We start from the raw sequence: 24,578 nt of genomic DNA, 5'->3' as shown, positions 1-24,578 counted from the left end.
ATGAAGTTCATTGTGACTCAAAAATAAAAGTATGTGCTATGCATAGTGTATGACAGGGTTCCCCAGTTCCGGTCCTGGCGGAACACAGTTTGCAGATTTCCCTTCTCAAACGCACCATAATCAGCTAATTTTCAGGTTTAGTATGGCTGTTTGAAAAGGGAAATCTGCAAAGAGTTTTCAATTCTGCTCCCCCAGGAACAGAATAAAGGAAACCTGACATGGGAACACCATTTCATCTATCTCACAAGTCTTGGATATGACACCACAGCACTACCCAATATGCCCCTAATGGAGACCAATAATGCATTTATCCAAATGAACTAAATGAATTATCCAAAAAAACTCAGTAATCTGAAGAGAAAGAGAACTCATGACTGTGTAAAATACTCAATTTCAAGGGGAAGATGAGGGTAAACACAGTCAGACGCCCTCCCATTACCCTACCTTGCCATTCAGGGTGGTGGCACTGGCATCGCTTCTCCTCTCATTCATGGGCTCGATCTGGGTCCATTCGTTGGTTACTGGGTTGTACCGCTCTACTTTATTGAGGGGCCTGAAAACAATATGGCCACCCATGGCGTAGATGAACCCATCGAGCACAACCACACTAACATTACAGCGATGCCAGTGCATGGGGGCCATCTGCTGCCATTCTCGTGTTATCGGGTCATATCTGCGCACGGAATTAATGAAGTGTTGGCCATCAAACCCCCCAATGCAGTACACAAATCCATTATGGTACACCATGCCATGACCAGCTAAGTTGCTCTGCTCCTCCTGCGTGATATCCACCCAGCGGTCGGCCCGTGTGTCATACGCATCAATGCAGTTAGTAGTGCCCATGTTCCATCCACCGACAGCCAGCAAAACGTCAGAGGGCAAGCGTGGGCGGATCAGCGGGTTCTCAAAGTCAGAGAGTGGACTTTCATCATCAAGATCATAGATGACCTTCATGACATCACTGATAATTCGCCTGCACGCCGCATTGGCCTTCACTAGATCGTTTTTTTTGACGATCTTCATGAAATATTCTGGATCCATACGAGCCATGCGAACCTACACAGGAAACAAGAATGAGAGAATTCCCATGAGTTCCTTAGTGCTTTCTGTGAATCTCTGGAGATGAGCAATTCCTAACATTAAGGATACAGCAGTAAGTGCAAATTTTAATTTCTTTAGCTGAAGCCATTTACATAGAAAGTCTCAGATGTGTCAGCTAACACTTATTTCATGTAAGACATTTGAGTGTGTTGTTTTCCATTATTTGTTACACTCTCCTCCCAGGTGTAATACCTGGAAGCCTTGGTTGTAGACTCATGGGACATGAAAATGGAGGTTCAGTCTCTAGCTACAGTAATAAGGACTTCACTCAATGAGCATTCTATTGTTATATACACAAGTCAATGAGAACATAGTATAACTATACTCACCTTGGGCAACAGAACTGAAATGTGGGCCTCTCGGGTGGCAGGATCGTGCTCGATCCACCGGAGGATGGCGTGAAACACCACATCCTCTTCTCTGACATTCAGTTCATCCCGCTCCATGATGTCACAAAGTTCTTCGAGCGTGAGTTCTAGGAACTCGTTTGAGTTGATGGCAACCTCCTTGAAGTTCTTCAGGAGGAATTTCAATGCAGACTGGTGCAGCTCCTTGAGGCAGTAGACATCTCCGATTTTGACAAGCCCAACACAGTTGTCAAGGCAGAGATGCTCATGCAGGAAGTCACAGCAGCGCTGCACGATGCCCAGGACACTGAGATAATCAGCAGCTGCCAGGAGGTTCTCCACATTGTCAGATGTGATGACCACAGAGTACGTGTAGGCGTACTCGATGACCTGCCTCAATGTTTCAGGGGAAATGCCTGGGAGTTGGTACTCCCGCTTTCCTGAATCACTCCAGCCGGTGGTGAACAGAGCCCTGAAAACAATCCAGAAGTGACTCATCTAATAAATATGGGTTTTGCAGGCAAAGTTAAATAAGGGGTTTTCTAAATCTTCTGAACCAGGGACCCCCAAATGGAAATAAACCAGAGATAAGGACGCCCCGCTACAGATGATCACATAGGCATCTAAGAACTAGGGACCAGGGGCTTTAACTCTTATTTTTCCAACATTAGCTCCCCCTATAATATTTTTCACTTGGGCTGGTGGGCAAGTGCCCCGGAATACTTTGTTTTTGCCTGATGGACATGGTCCCCTTTTTATATATTTATACCATTATTATTATTATTATTATTATTATTATTATTATTATTATTATTATATGTTAAACGTTAAGGTGGTACTGTATACTTAAAAATATTTCTGATCAGCACTGACCTACATTAACATAATTTAATATAATATATATTAATATAAACTTTCTGTCATCCTAGAGCCTTATTGCCAAGGAGAAGTCATTGCTAACGAGAGAAAAAAACGGACTCCTTGCTGTTTTGGCATCGTCATATATGAGCCACAGCAACTTACTGGAAGTAGGAGCTACAGCCACACAGAATCACTCTATGGGCGTTGAACTGAACACCGTCTGCGATGAGGACCACGTCACAAAGCTGTCCTGCGAGCCGAAGCTTGTTGAACACTTCGAAAGCCGGGGACATCAGTACTCGCTCCATGTCGTGTGCCATCATTATTCAAAAATGTGGATGTCTCGTCTCTTTCTCCTTTTTATACCACTCGAAATGACGTGTTCTAATACGCAAAAACCGCACTTTTGCGTCACAGTGTTCTAAGATACCGTAACGTTTATTTTTAAATCTATATTTGAGATTCGAAATTGATTGGGGGGAAAATATTTTCTATGCGCAATCAGCTGTACAAGAAGAACAAGTTCAATGTTTTTAACATCACTTTTGGAAAATGTATACCGTGCTTATCTTAGCATTTACGTTTTGTATTATGTGTGAATTGTCAAATCACGAATTCCCGAAATAAATAAAATAGTTCCTTAATTAATAAAAAAATGTTTTCATATTTTTTCTCCTCGGCTACGTTTCTAAAAATGAAAAACAAAAAAGGTCCTTTACATGACTGTCAGGAACGAGGCTAAAGTTCGTATCTTATTCCCTAGTTTCCACCTTAAACATGAGCCACTGAGCAACAAATGTCCACAGGACATTATTTTATGGGCTAAATCTGGTCGGCCCGTTGTGGCCTTTATTTAGAACAAAAATGGTCCTTGAAAATTGGGCTGCGTAGTCCGTCTGTTTTGGTCCACATTTAGCACAAGGCGGACGTATTTTTCGGACCGCAAATATCCCCAATACAGTCATGAAAACATATTGCAGCAAGTGTGGAATTATCACAATGATTATTGTGCTGTGTACAGTACACTTCACCCAAATCCTGAACACTATTGCATATAATCGATTATATATTATAGAGCAGTTATGTTACAATCAAGGTACAGTGTGCAATATCACTCCATGAGCTATTGACCATTTTCCTGTTTTATGATCTTTTCTTGAGAAATCGTTTTTTTTTTTTTTTAATTCCTCACTTCTGCCGACTAACTTTAGTTTAATATATTTCCGTGCAGGTTTTTAAGTTTGTTTTCCTGCAGCTTCGCGGCACCCATCGTTCTTGCGCACCTCCACACAGATGGACGAGTTAAGTTAGAAGTGGATGGGAGTAGCGGCAGGACAGATATTCCGAGGGCACCCATTGAACGATGTAAGTAATTATTATTTCTCGTTAGAATTCTCACTTAACACAGAATGTTGTGTTTGGCTGAAGTTTAAACAGTCGAGCTGAATTGTGGCAAGATAAGCTGAAGCTGTTCGCGTCCGCAGCTAATGCTCGCGCCATGACTAGCCAGCACATAGTGAAATGGCGAATGGATTTGGCGACATTTTCCGTTTGAATTGAGCACAGAGACGTAGGTGGTGTTTTATTTGTGGCCCTGCTTTTACAATGGACGTGTAGCAAAGTGAAGTTGGGATCAGCTTGCGTCTTTTGCAACTAACATCACACTCGATATAGCCTAGCGCAGTGTATGGTGGAATCGTCATTTTGGGTGTACACAACGCAAGAGCGCACGAGTGTTTTATATATTTATATATATATATAAACAATTATACTCTGGCTGAGTTTTTTTATTATTATTATTTTTCATGCTATACTATATACAAACGTTGTACAAGTACATCTTAGGATATAGTTCACTGTGACAATATAAATGGTAGGAGAGAACTGAAACAGCAACGACTGTGTTTATGTAATTATTTAGGTCTGTGTATAATATCTTACTGTATCTAAAATCCCAAAGTAAATTAATTATTTTTACCCACCCACACACACACAAGACATATTAAGGATTGTACATTAACATATTTTATCGTAAAAAAAACTGTTGTCCGAACCATACTGAATTTAACTGGATATAGATATATATACACACACAAACAAACATAATAACTAACATATAAATTGGAAGAAATATAACTTTACATATAAAACAAGCACACACAGAAGTCAAAATATGACATACATATAAAATGTATGGTCGGTTGATTGCCAGTTTCTCACCGGTACTTGTGACTAGTGACATGGTGTATTGCAACAGCAATAAAGGGTTCTCATCATCATCTCATCATCAAATAGAACTTTAAATATAAAACAAGCACGCACAGAAGTCAAAATAAGACATACATATAAAATTATTATATTAAATAAGTATAAAAGGCAGATACAATTAAAATGAGGCATTCCTAAATGACACAATTAACATGATTGCACTTCGCACAACACACAGTGATATGAAATAATTGTCATCTAAATCAGGACCTTCCTTGCCTTCCTTGATGCAAAGTCATCAATAATGTCATATGAAATCTGGCCAGCAATTGCATGATTAATGCTGATGATGGCAAGGCCAGTGAGGCGTTCCTGAGACATAGTGGACCTCAGATATGTCTTCACAAGTTTCAGCTTTGAAAAGCTCCTCTCTGCTGAAGCCACAGTTACAGGTAGAGTAACTGCAATTCTCAGAGCAATGCACAAATTTGGGTATATTTCTGAGAGTTCGCTGTCATGCACAAAGTTCAGCAGCTCAAGACAGGTCATAGATTTTGATGGTAAGTCAGACGAATTCTTAATCTCCTGTGCAAGCTCTCCGGCATCCAAGTCTGATTGGTCCTGAAAAAGCTAAGTAGCACCGAGGGTCTTACACTGTTCAGTGAGGTCATCATTTGAGAGATTTGGAAAATGTGTCAGTCCTCCAGATTTCTCTCCCACATTTTCCAATGTGGTGAATCTCTCTTGGATGGAAGACACTGCAGCATCAACAACAACATTAAAAAAGGTCACCTCCAGCTTCTTTAAGTCATCACTCAATGGCTCATCAAATGATTTGTGAGAGAAGTGCCGCTTTGTAGATCTCTGTCTTTTCTGCTGTAGAACAGCCTCTACGTTCATGTCCTCACACATATCCTTGGCTGACATTTGTGCAGATGCAAAGCCTGTTGCCCTGTAGTTGCGAGAGAATTGAATGATAGCAGTGAGACGAGTCAGCGCTGCTTTCCATCTTATTTTCTCAGCCTGCAGAAGTGCCATCTCTTGTTTGTTAATTGTTTCACCATTTTTAATCCTCACTACCATCTCTTTCCATGCTTTCATGGAGTTATGGTGTTCAGGACTATTGTCACGTGAGGTGAGAAGAGAACTGGCATGCTTCCAATCTATCAGCCCAGAACTTGTTAAACTGATGTGTCTTTTAGAAAACAAAAAAAAGCAAAAAAGGCTGTTGTTTTTCTCAGAATATACTAGCCAGCTTTTAGGCATCTTTTCACCGCTAACTAGTGTTTTCTTAAAATACTGCTGGTGGCAACTTCTTCCATCACCCTCATTTCTAGGAAAAACAAAGTCAGGTGCTACCTTACTTGGTCCTTTGCAAACCAGCTGTATTCGAATGCTGTCAGTGATATCTGAAGGCCAGTTTGCAGGTTTTGTAGGCAGGAGCTCATCCTCAGGGGGTTGAGCTCCAGGCATTTCTATGAGCATACATTTGCATTAGTATACACAAGTTATTTTGAATACACAGCATTCATCGTGCCGGAACAGTCGTTGCAAAATATTTTGCGACACACACACACACTCAGGCTACGCACAATCACACCTGAAGTGGCTGCTATTGGCTCTTCATCCTCGGGATCCGACATTTGTGGAGACACATATGTGGCTGAGGAGGTGGACGGCTCCTCATCTTGGGCGGTGGCAGTGGCAGAGGGTGCTCCAAAATGTTTCAGAAGTGCCCCTGAATAGAAACCCACTAGAAAACTCTGATACATGCATGCATCATTTTCATGTTTAAAACAAACATATGATTTTGCCCAATTTATCAAATATTCAGAATTATATGTACAACAAGCATTTAATTGAATAGTCTATCACAACATCGCTGTTTGGAAGCAATGCATTACTCTGTAATTACACTAAGGTGACTTTCCTAAATAATAAAAAAATAATAATAATAATAATCCTTATAGTGTAAGGGATTTTTTTTGCTAAGTCAGCTAGACTACAACAGAATTCTGTCGTCCGGTTTTCGCATAAGATAGTATGCAAACAGCTAACAAACAGCCATTATAATTCGTCATACACTGAGAATAGGACACAAATCAAAAGTACTTGTCCATCTTCCATCTGTGTTAATTTTGCACTCCAATATCAACACCCATCCCCCAACCCGAGAGTCTGGTGCTTTTGTGTTTGTTTCTTCCGTGTTTTTGGGTTACACGATCAATCTCGTCCCCCACCTGCAAATTTTATTTGTTCAGACCAAATGTGCCAACTTGAGTGAGGATTGATAGTTTGATCAATGAAGCCATGCATCTCCAGGTAATGGGGGCACATTACCTGCATTGTGAGGGATTGTCAGTTAGGGCACTACGGCCATGTGGCGCGTTTCCCTGAGGGTGATCCGGGTCGCAGGATCCTCATTGCTGAGGACCCAAGCGGCTGGACCAGACCAAGGGGACGCCCACGTACATGTAACACCTACTGTAGCTGTGGCAGATGGATGGCCGATGGATTGGTAGAACTGGACCGTGTATTTGCCTGGGGGATCGCCGGCCAGGATCCCGAGGAGATTCGCTGTGTGGTGGTTGACTTCATACATACAGATTCGATTTTATATCTTACATGAAATGCAAAACACAACAATAATCCTGATGTAGTTTTCTGAAAATCTGTAACAATAGAGTGAAGGAACTGATCAAAGGCTGGGTTACTCATATATGGTATGATGAATATAATTAAGTGTTTGTTTAACCCTTTAGCTAAAAAACACACACACAAATTCCATAGCACAGCTGATTATATATATATTTATATTTTAATCATCCAGCGATATTGTTTAACGTTGTTTCGTTGTTCACATTTCGTGGTGTGTCAACAATGATCAATGAAAGACAAATTAAATTGTTGTTATTCCAGTCCTCCTGCCTGTCGTCTGCCTCAGTCTGTCTGTGGCTGAAGGAGCACAGATGCCCTCCCCAGCTTCCAGATGTCTCTGTATGGTAAAGTGCAGCAGTGTCTATTGGTATCATGGTCTCAGAAAAGAACAGCAGAAAATGACAGGAACAAATGTCCATCATCTGATACTCGGACTCCTGGTGACATGTTTCCTTTGTGTGGTTACATTGCAGCATTCTTAGAAAACTAAGAAAGTATCCCAGTGTTCTGTAAGCACTATACATTTAGGGAAAGAATTTGAGGGGGGTGTACTTGAGGTTACCCACCAGGCAGGTGGGTTTATCTCCTCCTGGGTGGCCATGGGACTACCGAGGTGCAGCGTGCTGTACGATGCGGGGGTGCGCAGGCACTACGCAGCAGCTGAAGTCTCTGTTGGCTCTGCTCATGTCCTGGGCGCTAAACCAGCTGCCTGTCCCCGCATCGTAACACTCCACCTTGGTTGTAACCCAGACGTCATCAGAGCCGCCCATCACAAACAGGAGGTCATCCACCACTGCGATGCCAAAACGGCCTCGTGCCGTGAACATGGGGGCCACAGCACGCCAGTGGTTCATCGCAGGGTCATAGGCCTCGACGCTCCGCAGGTAATGTGACCCGTTGGAACCGCCCACCGGGGAGACACCAAAAGCAAGTGATCACTCAGGTACCAAAAGGATAAGCAAATATCAGCTTTACCAAAGTCACAAACTTTTCAGGAATTTTAGTCCTATGAAAGCAGGCTTCCATTGTCTCACAAGCTTATAACTCATTTGTGTTAAAGACACGTGAACCTAACTGTACCAAAGACAGGGATTAGGGTGGAGGGAAAACCAGCAGAATTAGGGGAAAATCATGAGCCTTCAAAAAAGACTCCTTATGCTCATATATTTTGCTTTTATTATTATTATTACTAAAAATGCCATTTGTAGTTAAACAGACTCTGACAAAAACAACAATTATGTCTGGAACTGGAGAATATAAAACTGTGATCAGAAATCGAAACTTTACTACCCGAGCTTGTAGCAGAGTCCCCCAACATATTCGTTTATAACCCAGAAATGAATGCAGGGAGGCTAAAGAGGGTGGTATATATTTTGTACATGCATTCAGATAAGCCTTCACAGTGAGTTATTCTGACAGTGAACATTTTGTTTGGTTTAAGGGAATCACAATCCATGACAGTAGCAAAGACAGATAGGTAAAACTTGAAACTTGTCACCTATGGTTCAAGGTGCAAGAAAGGAGTCACCACATAAATTTTCCCGTGATAAGCAGCGACCCTAAGGCCACGTGGGCGAGTGCTCATGAGAGCGATTATGGTCCATTCGCCAGTGAGTGGGTCATAGCACTCCACAGTAGCATGTGTATCAGCTCCATTGTAGCCGCCACAGATATATATCTAAGAAAACCAATTCAAAAGTGATGAGTGTCATGATGTACATGATTGAGATGGAGATCCAGAAAGTACAGGGTCGTAGTGAACCTGGAGCCGACCACAGGAAGCACATGGCACAAGGTAGGAGATTTACAGATAAAGTTCACCGTGACACAAACATAGAAGTATGTGCAATGGATAGTGTAGGACAGGGTTCCCCAATTTCCGTACTAGCGGGCCAGAATCCAATGAGCTACAGAGCTGCACAATGCCCAGGATGTTCAGCTGATCGGCGGCCGCCAGGAGGTTCTCCACGTTGTCAGTCGTGACGAGCACAGAGTACGCGTAGGCGTACTCGATGATCTGCTGCATCGTATCTGGGGAAACGCCTGGGAAGTGGTAGTCCCGTTTTCCTGAATCCTTCCAGTCACCGGTTAACAGAGCCCTGAAGGACAGTACAGATGTGAGTCATTTAATTAAAAATAGGGTTTGCAGACAAAGTTAACAAGGGATTTTCTAATTCTTAAGTTGAGGAACCTCCACTACAGATAATCACATATGTACTTAAGAACTAGGAACCAGGACAGAAAGGGCTTTAATATTTTTTTTTTTGCGGCAGTGGGTCCCCATTAAATTTTTCACTTGGATCTGTGGGCAGTCCCCTGCAATATTAGTTTGCCTTTGAATGACGTGGTCCCATTTCAATATTTTTATACTACTACTATAATAATAATAATTATTATACTAATAATTTTAAGTATTATTTTTATTATCATTATATGTCCAAAGTTAAGGTGGTTCACTTAATAACTAGCTCAGAAATATTTCTTATTAGCCCTGTACTCTAATTTAACACAATTATGCATTTATGAAACTTTCTGTCATCGCAGACGCTCATTGCCGGGGACAAATCATTGCTAAAGAAACAAAACTAACATTGAATGTAAGAAAACAATATATGTGATGTTTAGTAAATTCATTTGAGTTAAAATACCATTCTTTTCATGAATGGTACATGGAGCAGACGTATTGCATGGTGCTCTGTAAAATTGTGTTAAAATTTGTAACACCGATGTTTAAAGGGACTTTAAGGGACTAGTTCATATGTATGCACGGAGCGTATTTTGTGACAAATGTTTTATCACCTTTGGAAAAAGAAATAAAGTACATGTATAATTAAAAGGTTTTAGATTTTTCCTATAGGCTTTTCCTTTGAGTAAAAAAAAGCAGTGAAAACGGGCTTTCAGGTAATTTACCTGGAAAAATAAAGTTTAAATAAATGAAATAAATGCTCTAATAGTACACGTAAGTTAGTGGTTTATTTATTGTTAGTTACTGTAATGTTGTGCTGCTTTATTTGTTTAATCGTCTAGTCTGTGAGGAAGGCATTCAAGTACGAATTGCAATGTATTTTGTACATGACAATAAACTCTTAATCCTTGGAATAAATGTATTTGATCTTTTTCCTGGCAACTCTCTTTTTATACAGGGCCATTATATACAATAGTAAATTTTTTTCACTGCTGAGAGTTTGTACCAGGACTTGGTTATTGTAAATTTAATGTGCATGCAGGTGTTATTTGTATAGATTCATCTACACCCTTCTGGCAGTGCTGCTATCGCAGTCAGGTCTCGCACACTTCGAGCAGTAGTTTTTACTCCACCCCTGCGGCCGCCGGCAGATGGCGCTCCACGTCCCGTCAGCTGCACACAGACCTAAGTCCAAGTCGTTAGTCCAACGCACCCATAGTCTTGTGATGACATGTGATTGAGAAAATGTCATCAGGTGGCTGTTTAGCGGTTCAGAGGATTAGCTGGACTTGATTTTGATTGAATGACACCTGGAGGAAGTTTTAAGGGTAGAGGACCTTGTTTAGAAGCAAGAAGGGGAGAGAGACGGCGGGGTTGTTTCGTGAGGCAGGGACGGTGTTGGATGCTCAGTTGACAAGAAAGGATGTTTTGTGCCATGTTGGATTGAGTTTCGGATGGAGTGACCAGCGAGGGACGTGTGGAAAGACTTTGTGTGCGTTTTCGGTGGGCTTTTGGGACGCAGATACCCACAGACTGATCTACGGACATACGGGATGGTCTTGGCGGCTACTGGACAGAGGGAAGTTCGGTGGTTGTTTTAATCTTAGATCCTGTGAGTGTGTGTGTGTGTGTGTGAGAGAGAGAGAGAGAGAGAGAGAGGGGGGATTAGGGAGGTATATTTACTATGGTTTAGCGTGAAAAGTGGGTGGCTTATTGGGAGTGTTTTATGTATTGAGCATTTATTTATGCATAATAACGAGGTATGTTAAAGTCTAACCTATCCCTGCTTTAGACCTTTTGGGGGGTGTGCAACACTGCATGATGGTGGGTGGCGCTAGCTGCTGGCTTGGTGCTCCGTAGGTTAGATAGCATAACCCGTATTCCTGCCTGCATTCACTTAAACCTGGTATCTTTTATGAACAGTATATTTAGTAAAGAATAAAGGAAAGTGTATTTGTTACCGTGTTCTGTGTGGGTTTTTGTGAGGAATCTGGGGACGACGACCTGACCGGTTAAAAGAGGCGGTGGCAGCGTAAGGAAATTGCTGTGACATTACAGTCTATTGGGTGGGTGGTAACGGTGACTCTTAGCATCTTGCGAAGACTTCAAAGGTAAACCTTACAACGAGAACACGTGTGTACTTTTCTAGGCGTGCTTCCAGAACAATCCCATAAGACGTTGCTTAAGGGACAGCTTGACTGCGGAATGAAAGAATGTGGTGTTCACTGTAAATACAACACTGCAGGAAAGCTTCACAATCAGGATTGAGGAGAGCCTAAAAATGAGACGCAATTTGAATAATCTAACCGTAAATTAGATTTTCGCTGATCGGGTGCAGGATCCCGCCTCCCCAGCTTGTAGTATCACAGCTTTTTATTTGTATGCATACGTTCTTTAAAATGCCTGGTGTGTATGTCATTGATTTTTGGGATGAGCAATGCCACAATAGCCGAAAGATTGTGTTACTGTTATAACGTAAAAGAATGTACAATGTGCGTTGATTACCTCATTAGTACTATTCCAGGGTGCGTTCTTAGGGAAAATATATTAAACTTGTATGAAATGAACCTGCAGTGTCAACTCAACCTTATCAACCAAAGTTTTGTTATACCGCGACAAGGCTGAAGTTGTCTTCTAATTCTCCAGCTTCTTCGCAGGATCCGTGCCTCCTTAAAAGGGGATGCCGTTTCGACCGAATCCACTAGAGGGCGCTGCTAAATTGAAGACTCCATAAATGTATTCCTTATGTCTGAAATTTGTTCTTTTAAATTAAATTTGGAATCTGAGCTGTGTATTTGATTTCTCAGATATTATTTGAAGATACGTCACTACAATTTTCAGTTTAATTCCCTCTGAAATTGGAAGTCTTTCATTAAGATGTACTGCACAAGCTGCAGTTTCTGTAACTTGTCGGATTTAAGGTACCGCAGTTTAAATGGACTTCATATTCGTTCACTTACATTTTGCCCAGACTACCTCAAGTTCGACAAGATACCCCGATAAGCCAGTAACTCCGCTTCGTAGTACAGGCCGCTGTTCTCGTCTAGCTCCATTTATTTTTGTTCCTTGTTATCCCAGTGTAGTCTTCAGAGTTAGTGGTTTGTGTTTTCTAGGGTCAGTGCCTGGTAATTGTTCCAATCGTTGCTCGTTGTCCTGCACCCTCTGTGATTGGTCGATTGTCTGATGTCCCACACTTTGATCCTCTTATTAGCCCAGTTGGCTTGTTTAACTGCCTGCCTCTGCTCAGTTGTTTACTCGGTCATTGTGTGTTCATGTTGCTGTGTGTTTTATAATCCTGCTTCCTCTGTTATACCTCGTCTGTGTATATGTATGTGTGTGCGCCGAGACACATTAGGGGATGATGAGGTTCAATATTTATTAACTTCAGCTCCGGGTCTAACGCACACACACTCAACTTCACTGTGTTGCCTTCTTCGACTTCCCTCCTGTGCTGCCTATAACTATATGCTACTACTGCCCTCTCGTGGTTGAATCCAAGCTATTACAGTATCTATGTATGTGTGTATTTATATGTATGTATATATAATATAGTGCGTGTGTGCAGGAATATTTCAAAGACAAGTCTGGTGGTACCTGTAGCACAGCCGTCTCTGTGTTGCACAGTTGGTTTCAGTATCCAAATGTCCCTTCAATTACAGTACGTGCTTCATTCTGATAACGCAAGATATTTTTAATGATACGGTTTGTTCTTTATAAATGTATATAATTTTATTTCGGTATTTCATTAAACAGTATGACTGAGTGAAAGGACCAGATGCTATAATAAAACATATATTGACCAGTTCTTGTCTTTTTATCAATCTTGGAGGGACGTCCAGTTCTTGGTGACTCTGCGGTGTGTTTCATGGTATCTAATGCCGTGGAAACTTGCCCTTCCTGCTGACACACCTTTCTGCAATATGATCCTTTTCATGTTTTTTTTTAAGCTTTCTGTGAAATATGACTTTTGGTGTAAGATACAACTGAGTAAAGGTCATGAGAGAACCTACCTGGACAGCTGAGCTTTATTTGGGGTTAATCAGTCACTTAACTGATGGCAGGTGTGTCCCCAAAAAGCCTGAATGCTGTAATTAAATCAAAAGGTGCTCCAACATAGTATTAGTTTATGGGTGTGCGCACTTAGCTAGCTTATGTACTTTTCTTGTTTAAAATTTTTTCCCCCCAAACACATTTTTGTTTTTCGGTTGAATTGTATAGATTTTAGGTCACGTTAAAAGTGGAAAAAGTTTTGAAATGACTTGTGGTCAATTTTTTTTTTTTACATCATGAAAACCTGGCATGTTAACAGGGATGTGTACATTTTATCTCCACTGTACCAGGGCAACAGTGTGGAACAACTAAAATAACCAATCAGCACAGGACAACAAGAAGCAGACGGCGTAACAAGGACCGAAATTAAGAAACCTTAAACACTAAGGGTTAATAACGCTAGAGAAGACTTGGAATAAGAGTCTAAGCAGAACAAAGTTAGACAAGCAGGTTACACCTTAAACAGGGACACAAAGAGAGACAAAAGATACTAAGGAAACCAAAAACCAATAAAACCTTAAGAGGTGAACTCATGACTGGAGGGGTTTAGCCTCTAAGCCATGTACTCAACCCACTGAGCGACACCTGCTGATCAAAAGGACACAAGACACACAGGACAGGATCGGACAGGTACTGGCGCAAACGTTCAATTGTCTGGTAAAATTTAACTTCATAGAGGTTTAGGAACTGAAGTGGTGTCCATTTAGCCATCCAACAAGATATCAGTAACTTTTTGGAGAACAGAACAAATTCTTGTTAGTTTTTGTTTTACTATTTTTTTTTCTGAGCATTTTACTACACTTTCTAGCCACATAAATAGCTTTAAACATTTTCTTTGACTGCCTACGACTTTTCTTCAGTACTGTGTATGCGTCTACATGCATTTCTTCAGACAGAAAAATGACCTGGAACATGTCGTCCTTGGTTAAATTTGAGGCATTTCTGTATGCGATTAGCAGGTAATCTGGGTGTTTAATGTCATTGCATGCTTGTTGATTTTGACTCCACTCTTCTTTGTACACATTATTCTCAGAAATAGAACATGACAGCTGTACAGCCAAAGGATTTATAGCATCTGCTTTACCCTGAGACACATGGGGCTCTGAGGCTCACAGCTGAGACTCAAAATGCTAAATGAGAATCACTGAATATTTACTACCACATGTATGTATGCCCTTATTCTTTTAAAAGTTGCACAATTTCATTTTCGTAAATACATTAATAAAACAAACCTGAGCAATTTCATAATAGGAAATAAATGCTTTTGCATGATTATTTGTCCAGCTATGGACATTCAGTGGCACCCCCAGAAAATATAGATTTAGATCCTTCCCTGAAGACACCCACAGCGTGAGGACCAGTAATATTACTTTTAAGGAGGAAAAGTTGCAACTACTTGAAGCTAGTCCATAGCCATACTAACAACTGAAGCATACTTTATGTTCCTCATTGGAGTTGGTACGTTCCAGCGGTCTCTCCTGCAAGCTCAGTCAGTGATGCAAACAAGAGATGTGATTAGTGCGGATATTTCTGGATGTTTGGCGCAGATTATGGTTGAGTTTCGATACAGAGGACTGTCTATACAGCATGCCAGTTACTGATGGAAGAAATCACTGAGCCATTTCTCCAGTTTATTTTAGGAACCTTGGTTCCTGTTTCTGACCTGTGTGTTCCTAGTTTGCATGTTCTCTCTCTCACGCACGGATCTGGCAGTTCTAGATTCCACCTGCAGTCCAAAGACATACAGTGAGGCTGATGGGTATCTCCAAAGTGCCTGGAGGGTGGTTTGCCCCATGATGGTCCCGGGTGAACCCAGCTTTGTGCCCTGTGTTGCCTGATAGACTGTAGTCCAGTGTGTAGTGCTGCACTGTATTCCGTGGTAGGAAGGAAGAAGTGGGGTTTGGTTAGGCTTCAGAAATATTGCATAGAGGTTATAAAAAAACGCAGCCTTGCACAGATGGCACAGAAGGGTGCAGGGGCATGTCAGATGAGCCGTGGTACCTCCTCAATGCCAGTTCTAGTGACCAGTTATCAAGCCCAGTCAAGCGGGCAGAGAGGAAATGATTCTTATTCCTCCATAAAAGTTGGTGCTCTCCTCCATGCATGGATGGATGGATGATTGCAGGAGCCCGACCATGACCTGTAGCAGCAGCATTTGTCACCACTCAAATCACACGTTTGCCTGTGGCCCCCTGTTGGCCAGAAGCAGTTACTACACTAAATATTATGTATACACATTCCATCCATCCATCCATCCATTTTCCAAACCGCTTATCCTACTGGGTCGCGGGAGGTCCGGAGCCTATCCCGGAAGCAATGGGCACGAGGCTGGGAACAACCCAGGTTGGGGGGCCAGCCCATCGCAGGGCACACTCACACACCATGCACTCTCACATGCATTCCTATGGGCAATTTAGCAAGTGCAGTTAGCCTCAGCATGTTTTTGGACTATGGGGGGAAACCGGAGTACCCGGAGGAAACCCCACGGCGACATGGGGAGAACATGCATGGCTCTCAGCGGAGGCGGTCGCACTTCTCTCCCTCTCCCTCCCCTTATCTTCCCTGCTTCGCTCCTCTCGTCTCGTCTAGTCTACTGTCTTATACTTGAGAGACTCTCTCAGCCCTGCTCTCCAAACTACGTAAAACGATGGATTTGATCAGCTGGTCTCTCAACGCAATTGACACCATCTTCTCGATGAGAAGCCTAGGTTCGGGGGAACCTGTCTGGCAGGAACGTATGCTGCTGGCTACACGATGGACGGATGGGAGCGGTGGAGGGTCGTGTGCCTGGCAGCTCTTTCCGTGGAGGACATTGAAGACATCTACCTATTCGGAACCATGATTACAGGTATTATGCTGATTGGATTAAGCATTGCCCTGGTTTATCAAAGATTGAAGAAGACGGTGACAGCCGCTCAAAGCCCCACTAGGCTGGCTGGAATGATTGATGGAGTGGGCAGAGCTGTTAGCACTCAGACTGTGAAACTGGATAACATCATGGAGAAGCTCACAGCTTTGCAAAAATTATTGGATGGCGGAGACCAGCGTGGACATTAGGGGAGTTGGAGATTACAGCTTCTCGCCCGGAAACCCAAACAACCCTATTCTATCAGGTTTTGGCTCCCCCCAACTAACAACTCCCCCAGAAGAACCAGACAGTGAGACTCTCTTGCATTCCTCTCCCCCAATCCCACGGACTGACCGCACCCTCCCCCCATCCCACGCTTTCGCCGCTTCATACCCCCAGTGTGAACAGGCGGGTCTGTGACCAGCGCCCTCGTGGCTGCAGGACTGGATGGCTGTCTGTCTGTGCTGGACTACCTCCACCTCCCCATTTCCCTCACCTGTTGCAAGTTGTGTCATTTTATGTTGTAAGGTGTAGTGACCATGTGCTTATGTTGCTGAGGTGTTTTTTTCGGTTCCTACAATGTCCTCCCCACTGGAGTACAGTCTGGGGGCTGTTTTTTTATTCTCCTCCTCTCTCCTCACGTTATTCTGTTTCTTTTCTTCTCTCTGTTTGCCCCTGTCTCCCGACCTGTCTACCCCCTGCTGTGATGTTTGTGTATATGTATGGTCGGTTGATGGCCTGTTTTTCGCTGGTACTCGTGACTAGTGACATGGTATATTGCAACAGCAATAAAGGGTTTTCATCATCATCATCGTCATCACTTTCGTTTTACTGTAATATTTTATGGGTTTTTTGTTATTTCAGTCTTAGTTATGATAATCTATCTATTTATATATTTTGTTTTTCCCAGAAGCTGGTGAAAAAATTATTTTGATGCGCATATGTACAGTGTATGTTAGTATATGACATGTAAAATTCCCGGATGGAGTAATGATTAATGATATATACATGTAGACTAAATGAAAATGGAAAAATGGAAATTATATAACGGGGACATATGTGCTGTAAGTGAAAATGTAAATGTTTTATGAAACAGGCCTGGGGGCTGAAGCTAATTTAGTGGTAAAGACATGAGCTCGTCTCTTGGAGGTCAACGTGAGGAGGTCTGCACTGGAAAAGACCACACTGAGTGAGTGTACCCTTATTGGTAACTGAAGGGTAACAGCGGGAAGCTGTTACCCTTCAGTCAACTTCACTATCCAATGTTGTGTCAATAGTCATGATCAGCAAGGAACATTCTTAGATATTAAAGTCGTTTACTCTGGTATTTGCGCTCTGGCTGTGAATGCAGCAGGTGTCCACAGTGTAACAGGCAGGCAGGTACACAGACAGACTGACTGGCAAGCAGATAGATAGACAGACAGATGGAGAGGCAGGCAGGCAAGCAGGTAGAGAAATAGAGAGACAGGAAGGCAGATAGACAGGCAGGCAGACAGACAGGCAGGTAGATAGACATGTCTAGGAGGGCAGAATGAGGCTGTGAGACCCTGATAAATACTCCTGCTTCCTGTGAGGTTTTATGTATTTCCTCTCCAGGACCAAAGAGCTCTCTCCCTTCCTCCATCTCTGAGCTACAGGATGGTATATGTCACCTAACCTCTGCACACTGCACGCAGTGATTTGCATATGCCATAGGATGCTTGGCCCTTTGCCTCCTTCCTGATCCAAACTTCTAGGGTCTCCATGGGTAACCAGCATCCTGATGCCATGAAGAGGGTGTTGAGGAAGAGGAGAAGCTTCATGGTGTAGTAATACCAGCCACATTTAAATCAACATGTAGGAAAAAAAATCACCTGAGCTGCAAAACACATAGCAATCCAGTGGGGGCGCTGTTTGGCTCATTGAGTTTGGATGCTATGTCTATGATGGGAAGGTCACCTGTTCAATGTCACTACTGGGCCCCTCCGTAAGGCCCTTAACCCCCCGTTACTCCAGGCACTGTTTGGCCCTGCTTTCTCAAAAATGTCGCTTTTTATGAAATTGTCTGTTAAATCTAACATTCATTTAATTGATAGAAATGTGCATCACTGGTGAAAGGTAAGCAAGTACTTAACAGTGATAAATTCAGTGTCTTACTTTTAACAGGGTTCTAAATACATATATAAAGCAAGCTGTGATTGGAAAGCAGTTCATACCCAAAATGGTACAATGGCCAAAAAAATCCATCCGTCTGTGTCTGCACTCGTTCTGCCGTCTCATTTGAAACCAAAGCGGGTCGTACCTCCCACTTCACCTGGTGTCAGTCAGAACCATCCATCCATTTTCCAAACCACTTATCCTACTGGGTCGCCGGGGGTCCGGAGCCTATCCCAGAAGCAATGGGCACGAGGCTGGGAACAACCCAGGATTGGCAGCCACCAGAACATTCTGGACACTCTTTGGATGCTTTTCCCAAACTGTGTCAGCTGGGTTTGGCCCAGGTGACTGTGCTGGCTGGTTCCATCACTCTCCTCACATAGCCAGGAGACGTGTTTTGGGTCACTGTCCTGTTGATTAACAAAGAACAAGAGGTGTGTCCAAACTTTTGAACACTGTATGTAACAGAGCTACGAATCCTGAGCCTTCTGATTCTGATATACAGAAGCCCCCCCCCCCCCCCACCAAGCCCAAACCATTGCCATGCGTGTCAGCTGCATGCGTGTAGTACTGGCTGTAACGACTTGCCTGGTGACAATGTCTGTACTAGACTCACGGCCCTTGACCCCGACCCTCCTTGGTGACATAGTGGCTGGTATGACAAGAATCTCTGTTCTGTTCTTCCTATACTTGGCCAAGTCTAACCCCCCGCCTCCCCAATTCAACGCATTGACCCCATGGTCATGTGTGAAGTACCCAGTGTCTCATTCCAGGACCTAAAATATGCACCTTGGCCGTCCAGGGAGTCACGCTCCGCAAGACAGTGTTTATGTCATAGCTATGTCATGGGGGAGAGCCATTAAATAAAATGAGTTATTGTCAGACACAATTTCTAAATGATTTTAATTAATGATCCACTTTAAAGAACAAGAAGAACTACAAGAGCCTCTTTCCAGAAAATACTCAAATTGGACTTCGGCTGTGTTCAAAACGTCCGCTTGTTTGCTCATTCACTCACTCTATAGTTTTCGCTACATAGAACATTCGCTAGAGGATAAAGGCAGATAACGGTGGATGTACTTCGTACACTAGGGGGATGTTATTTTGTAATTTTGCTACATAATTATGCACCAGAAATTTGTAATTGCTATCTCTGTCACAGAAACAAATGCCAGAATATCCCAATATATAGTGTGAAACTACAACGCTGAAAAATGTACTTGTTGATTTGTTATATATTTTGTGATAGTACTAGTTGTACTAATTGTAATACAAAACACACCAGAACATGGGCACCAACGTTGCTATTTTTGGACAAGTCCTCATTGTAATTGACATTCATTCACAACGCTTAAGTAAAAATAAAACAAAACTTTATAATGCAAATTTGTACATGTAACTCTGTTATTAATGTACTTGACTGCACTGTATCCACCTACACAAGCACGATGGGGACTGCAGCTGTAACTATGGTATTTTATATTAATATTCAACACTATATTTATTGTGTGTTAGCTTTGCCCATGTAAAGCAATCAAATACAATAAAATGAGTTTTTAAGGCAGTGGTAGCCCTACCACTATGTAAGCACACATGCAAGTATTTAATGTGCAAGCTACTTAACAACGGTTAATGGTTATAATTCAGACCGTGAAAAGTTTCTCAAATATGGTTTCAACACTCACGTGACAGGCATGATGCATGATGGTCTAAGTCGACAGACGTAGGGTACAGTTTCTATACACTGCATTTTGGTGTGCCTCACACTGTTTTGCAGTGCACTGTAAAGTGGGTGAAATATATAGTTGAGAATTTGAGCAGCATTTCAAAGTGACTAACTATATAGTGGACGAGTGGACATTTCAAACACAGCCTTTGATGGTGATGGTGATGATGATGATGGTGAGGATGGTGATGATGTCTCCACTTTGCCCAGGATAGTGTGTGCATATTCCCTGCAAAGGCTGCTGCCAAGTGTGGAAAGTCAAACAGCATTAGTCTAATGAAAACATACAGAACCTCATCTTTTAATCATTCCATAAGTATGGGTTTTATCCATCCATCCATTTTCCAAACCGCTTATCCCATTGGGTCGTGGGGGGTCCGGAGCCTATCCCAGAAGCAATGGGCACGAGGCAGGGAACAACCCAGGATGGGGGGACCAGCCCATCTCAGGGCACACTCACACACCATTCACTCTCACACGCACACCTACAGGCAATTTAGTAAGTCCAATCAGCCTCTGCATGTCTTTGGACTGTGGGGGGAAACCGGAGAACCCGGAGGAAACCCCACGACGACATGGGGAGAACATGCAAACTCCACACACAGGTGACCCAGGTGGAGATTCGAATCTGGGTCCCAGAGGTGTGAGGCAACAGTGCTAACCACTGCACCAGCATGCTGCCCCCATGGGATTTATATGTAAGCTAATTATATGCAAAAACTTTTGCTATCAATAAACTGATCTTTTGTTGTTGTTGTTGTTTGGTCGTTACACAAATGCATATTTCAGACATTTTATAGATGCTGCACACTTTCTGCCTGAAGGTTAAACAGTAGAGCATAGGGATTTAACATTCCATTTCATTATAACCTTCACCCTTCTGACACGACACATAAACCTGACATTGTTATTCTCAGACGAACGATGCCTGAAGCCTGCGGAATGGCACAGGTGTAATATTCACTGTCGAGGTGTCACTTTTCATTCATGTTGTAATTATGGAGGCCCCAGCTGCCTTACTGTGAGGTCAAAGCGAAACGTGGCTTTCATGGGTTTTTCAAATGTTGCCACACGAATGCAGCAGTGCTATTACCTGTCAAAGTTTACAGGTTTTCAGTGACTAGGCCTGACATTTCAGTCACATTTAACTGATTTTACTGGGTCACATGATCGGGGGCGGGGCCTCAGGATTGCATTTCTCTCCACAGTGGGATTTCAGTCACTACAGTCATTGATAAAACAAACACCCAGCAAAGTATTTTTATTCTGTTCTTCAGCTGTATGATCCACTGAGGTGAAATATCGTTCTCGTTGGTTATAGAGCAAATGGAATGATAAATAGAATATAAATAGAGACATATAAACGTGATATTTTAAGACATAGATAAATAAAATGCAGTTGAGCCACCTGAGTTACTAGTCCTTAAAACAGACCCAGTCTTAGACTTGAACTCTCAACAAAGACACTGTGCTTTCTGTGAACTTTCCTAGGGAACCCTGGGCTTTGAGTTAAAGCCAGCGGTTCATTTTCAAATAATGCCAGATAAAAATAAATTCCCCCATGCCCACTGGCCCCCTGCTCCTCAATCACATCAATGCAGTGTAACGGCAGTAAGCTTTATTACAGTGTTGGCATTGTGATGGGAAGCATACTCAAACTGCAGAATCATGTGTATGCTCCCCCACCCCCACACACAAAAACCACCCCCTGCCCTCCAAAGTATTTACTACTCAGCAACCCAAAAAGGCCAACCTCAGACAGCAGACATATCACTCAATACTGACTCTGAAGGCAAGAAGGGCCACGAGAGAGGTGAGTGGACTTTCCTTTCTGTTGCAGTGGCGAAGAACGTGCTGTAACATCTGTGTGATTTGGCTACGCTGAGCAGTAGGTTGCTTCCAGGTTCAAAATTTCTGAGACAGCAGTACCCAGGAACAATTTGAGGAGACACTGGGAACGACCAGAAACCAGCCAGGTAAAGGGCGGAAGCGACATTCTAATGGCAGAGATGACCGTCAACTTATCCGACAGGTTCTCATGAATCGTAGGAAGACATCAAGTAACCTTCAAAAGGAACGGGAAACAGTGTTTGTGTGTGTGTATCACTAATGTGCCAATATGAGAGAGTATAGTGTGAAAATAGAGCAAGAGATAATACATTAAATTCTAGATTTTTTTTGTCTTCAAAATCAATAAAAAAGACATTGAAAGTCATTATTGTCAATTATCTGTCCGTCAAATAGTATCTCATCACAAGCCTTTTAAAGGCAAATCCTCATTTTTTCCTAATTTCTTATGTGTGCTGATTAATGGTGGGTCAGGAGGACAGCGGCAGTGAGCTTCATGTGATTACCGTACATCTCAGATCTCAGAGTGAGGAGAACAGAGGGACAATTTTCCTCCAGTGATATGAAGTCACAGCACAAACTCTTGGTGTGAAAGGTGACCGTCGAGGGGTGTGCTGCTGTGCACCTCAGTGGGTCAAGATGCTATGCCTGTGATCAGAAGGTTGTTGGTTCAACTCTCACTGCTGGCAAAATGACTTCACCCTTAACCCCGTACTGCTCAGGGACGGGCTGCCCTTGCTAACTCAGAAAAAGCTGTTATTTTGTATAAAATAATTTGCTACGTAAATTAAGATGCCCTTTTACTTCACTGGAACATCGCATGAACATTCATGTCTTACTGTGTAATCTTACTGGGACAGCTAAGTACAGCTACACAAGCTACAAAGCTACTGTACACATATAACAGCAAGTATTACCTAATTAACAGTTACTTACTAAGGTGTTCACTAACATTTACGTATACGGCTTTAAATTATACCTTACTGGTTAAAATATTTGTTGATTTATTACAGTTAAGTGACGCCTTGATCCGGAAGCACAAAAAATGCTTTCTCTCACAAACTTTTTTATCAACAAATATCAGAAGTTTGTCACTTAATCGAGTTTCTAAGACCATCTTTTACTGCACCTGTCTATGTATGATGTATTAGACTAGCACAAAATAATTATGAAGCTTATAAATAGAAATGAAAATTCCTATGAAACCGGAAACATAAGCTTGCCGGCAGCACTGTGTCGCACGGCACACAATTTGCTCATTTTTAATTTGATTTCTGCCTCTACTGACACATCCCTTTTTGGCTGTGTCACCCTGGCATCGGGCTCCGATTGTGGGTCACTTATATAGTGGGTGTCACTCTGTCACTCTGCTTCCTGGTGAGATGGAAGCCAGCGTGACTGTCAGGTAAAAGAGAGTCAGGTTCTGAGACAGAGAGCCTCAACCTGCGTCTAAAACGGGGAGCCTCCATCCATTTATAAAACAGAGCCTCCGCCTTCCTATAAATCAGAGAGCCTCCATCCATTTATAAAACAGAGCCTCCGCCTTCCTATAAATCAGAGAGCCTCCATCCATTTATAAAACAGAGCCTCCACCTTCCTATAAATCAGAGAGCCTCCATCCATTTATAAAACAGCCTCCGCCTTCCTATAAATCAGAGAGCCTCCATCTACCTCTAAAACAGAACCTTTACCTGCATGCCTCTAAGACAAAGAGTGGTGGTATCACGGTAACTACAGAGCTGGGTTTCACTATCCTGTTCGATGCTCTCATAAATACCACAAAGTTGAGAAAATCAATACAATTTCGACCCAACCCACCTTGGACACAAACTTGTTACACCTGCTGCAGTTACAGATGCTGCAGAACCCTGTACGCAGACACAAACTGGCTGAGGAACAGTTTTTACCTCACATCCATCACACTTCTGAACTCACAGCACTGATCTCAAACATTCTGATGCAATACCTCACATGTGCTATATCCATATTTATGTGCATTTAAAACACTTGATAAGCTCTACTTCTGTGAATTGCTCACCCACCAACTTACCAGCATCGTATTGTGTGTGTGTATGATTCTATACATGTACAGTGTCTGTACATCATTTATTTTCTGATTCTGTTTTATGCCTCGGATTCTACACTGAACAAAAATATAAATGCAACACTCTTGTTTCTGCTCCCATTTTTCATGAGATGGACTTAAAGATCTACAATTCATTCCAGATACACAATATTACCATTTCTCTCAAACATTTCTCACAAATCAGTCTAAATGTGTGATAGTGAGCACTTCTGCTTTGCTGAGATAATCCATCCCACCTCACAGGTGTGCCACATCAAGATGCTGATCTGACATCATGGGTAGTGCACAGGTGTACCTTATACTGCCCACAATAAAAGGCCACCCTGGAATGTGCAGTTTTTTGCTTTATTGGGGGTCTGGGGACTCAGAACCGGTCAGTATCTGGTGTGACCACCATTTGCCTCATGCAATGCAACACATCTTCTTCGCATAGAGTTTATCAGATTGTCAATTGTGGCCTGTGGAATGTTGGTCCACTCCTCTTCAATGGCTGTGCGAAGTTGTTGGATATTAGTGGGAACTGG

General features: G+C 42.5%; 2 protein-coding genes across 7 annotated transcripts in view; one reads left to right on the top strand and one right to left on the bottom strand.

The window, feature by feature from the left end:
• LOC125725118 (kelch-like protein 10) overlaps nt 1-24,578 on the bottom strand; it is a 228,695-nt gene that overhangs the window by 1,548 nt on the left and 202,569 nt on the right. Inside the window, exons 1-3 of one of the 6 annotated variants that reach the window (XM_049001720.1) lie at nt 2,472-2,604; nt 1,431-1,920; nt 445-1,056 (exon numbers count right to left, since the gene is read on the bottom strand). The exons of the other annotated variants lie outside the window; for them this stretch is intronic. Of the exons in view, the coding sequence (XP_048857677.1) occupies nt 445-1,056; nt 1,431-1,920; nt 2,472-2,602 (1,233 nt within the window). The 5' untranslated portion in view covers nt 2,603-2,604. Of the gene's footprint in view, nt 1-444; nt 1,057-1,430; nt 1,921-2,471; nt 2,605-24,578 lie in introns of those variants that run through there. 6 annotated transcript variants of the gene reach the window in all.
• Nucleotides 1-24,578, top strand: part of LOC125725122 (basic proline-rich protein-like) — a 227,699-nt gene that overhangs the window by 10,792 nt on the left and 192,329 nt on the right. The window lies entirely within an intron of this gene.

This window comes from Brienomyrus brachyistius, unplaced genomic scaffold (assembly GCF_023856365.1).
Source record: "Brienomyrus brachyistius isolate T26 unplaced genomic scaffold, BBRACH_0.4 scaffold61, whole genome shotgun sequence".
Lineage (NCBI taxonomy): Eukaryota > Metazoa > Chordata > Actinopteri > Osteoglossiformes > Mormyridae > Brienomyrus > Brienomyrus brachyistius.
The sequence above is the reverse complement of the archived record's forward strand: the minus strand, read 5'-3'. Positions and strand labels throughout refer to the sequence as shown.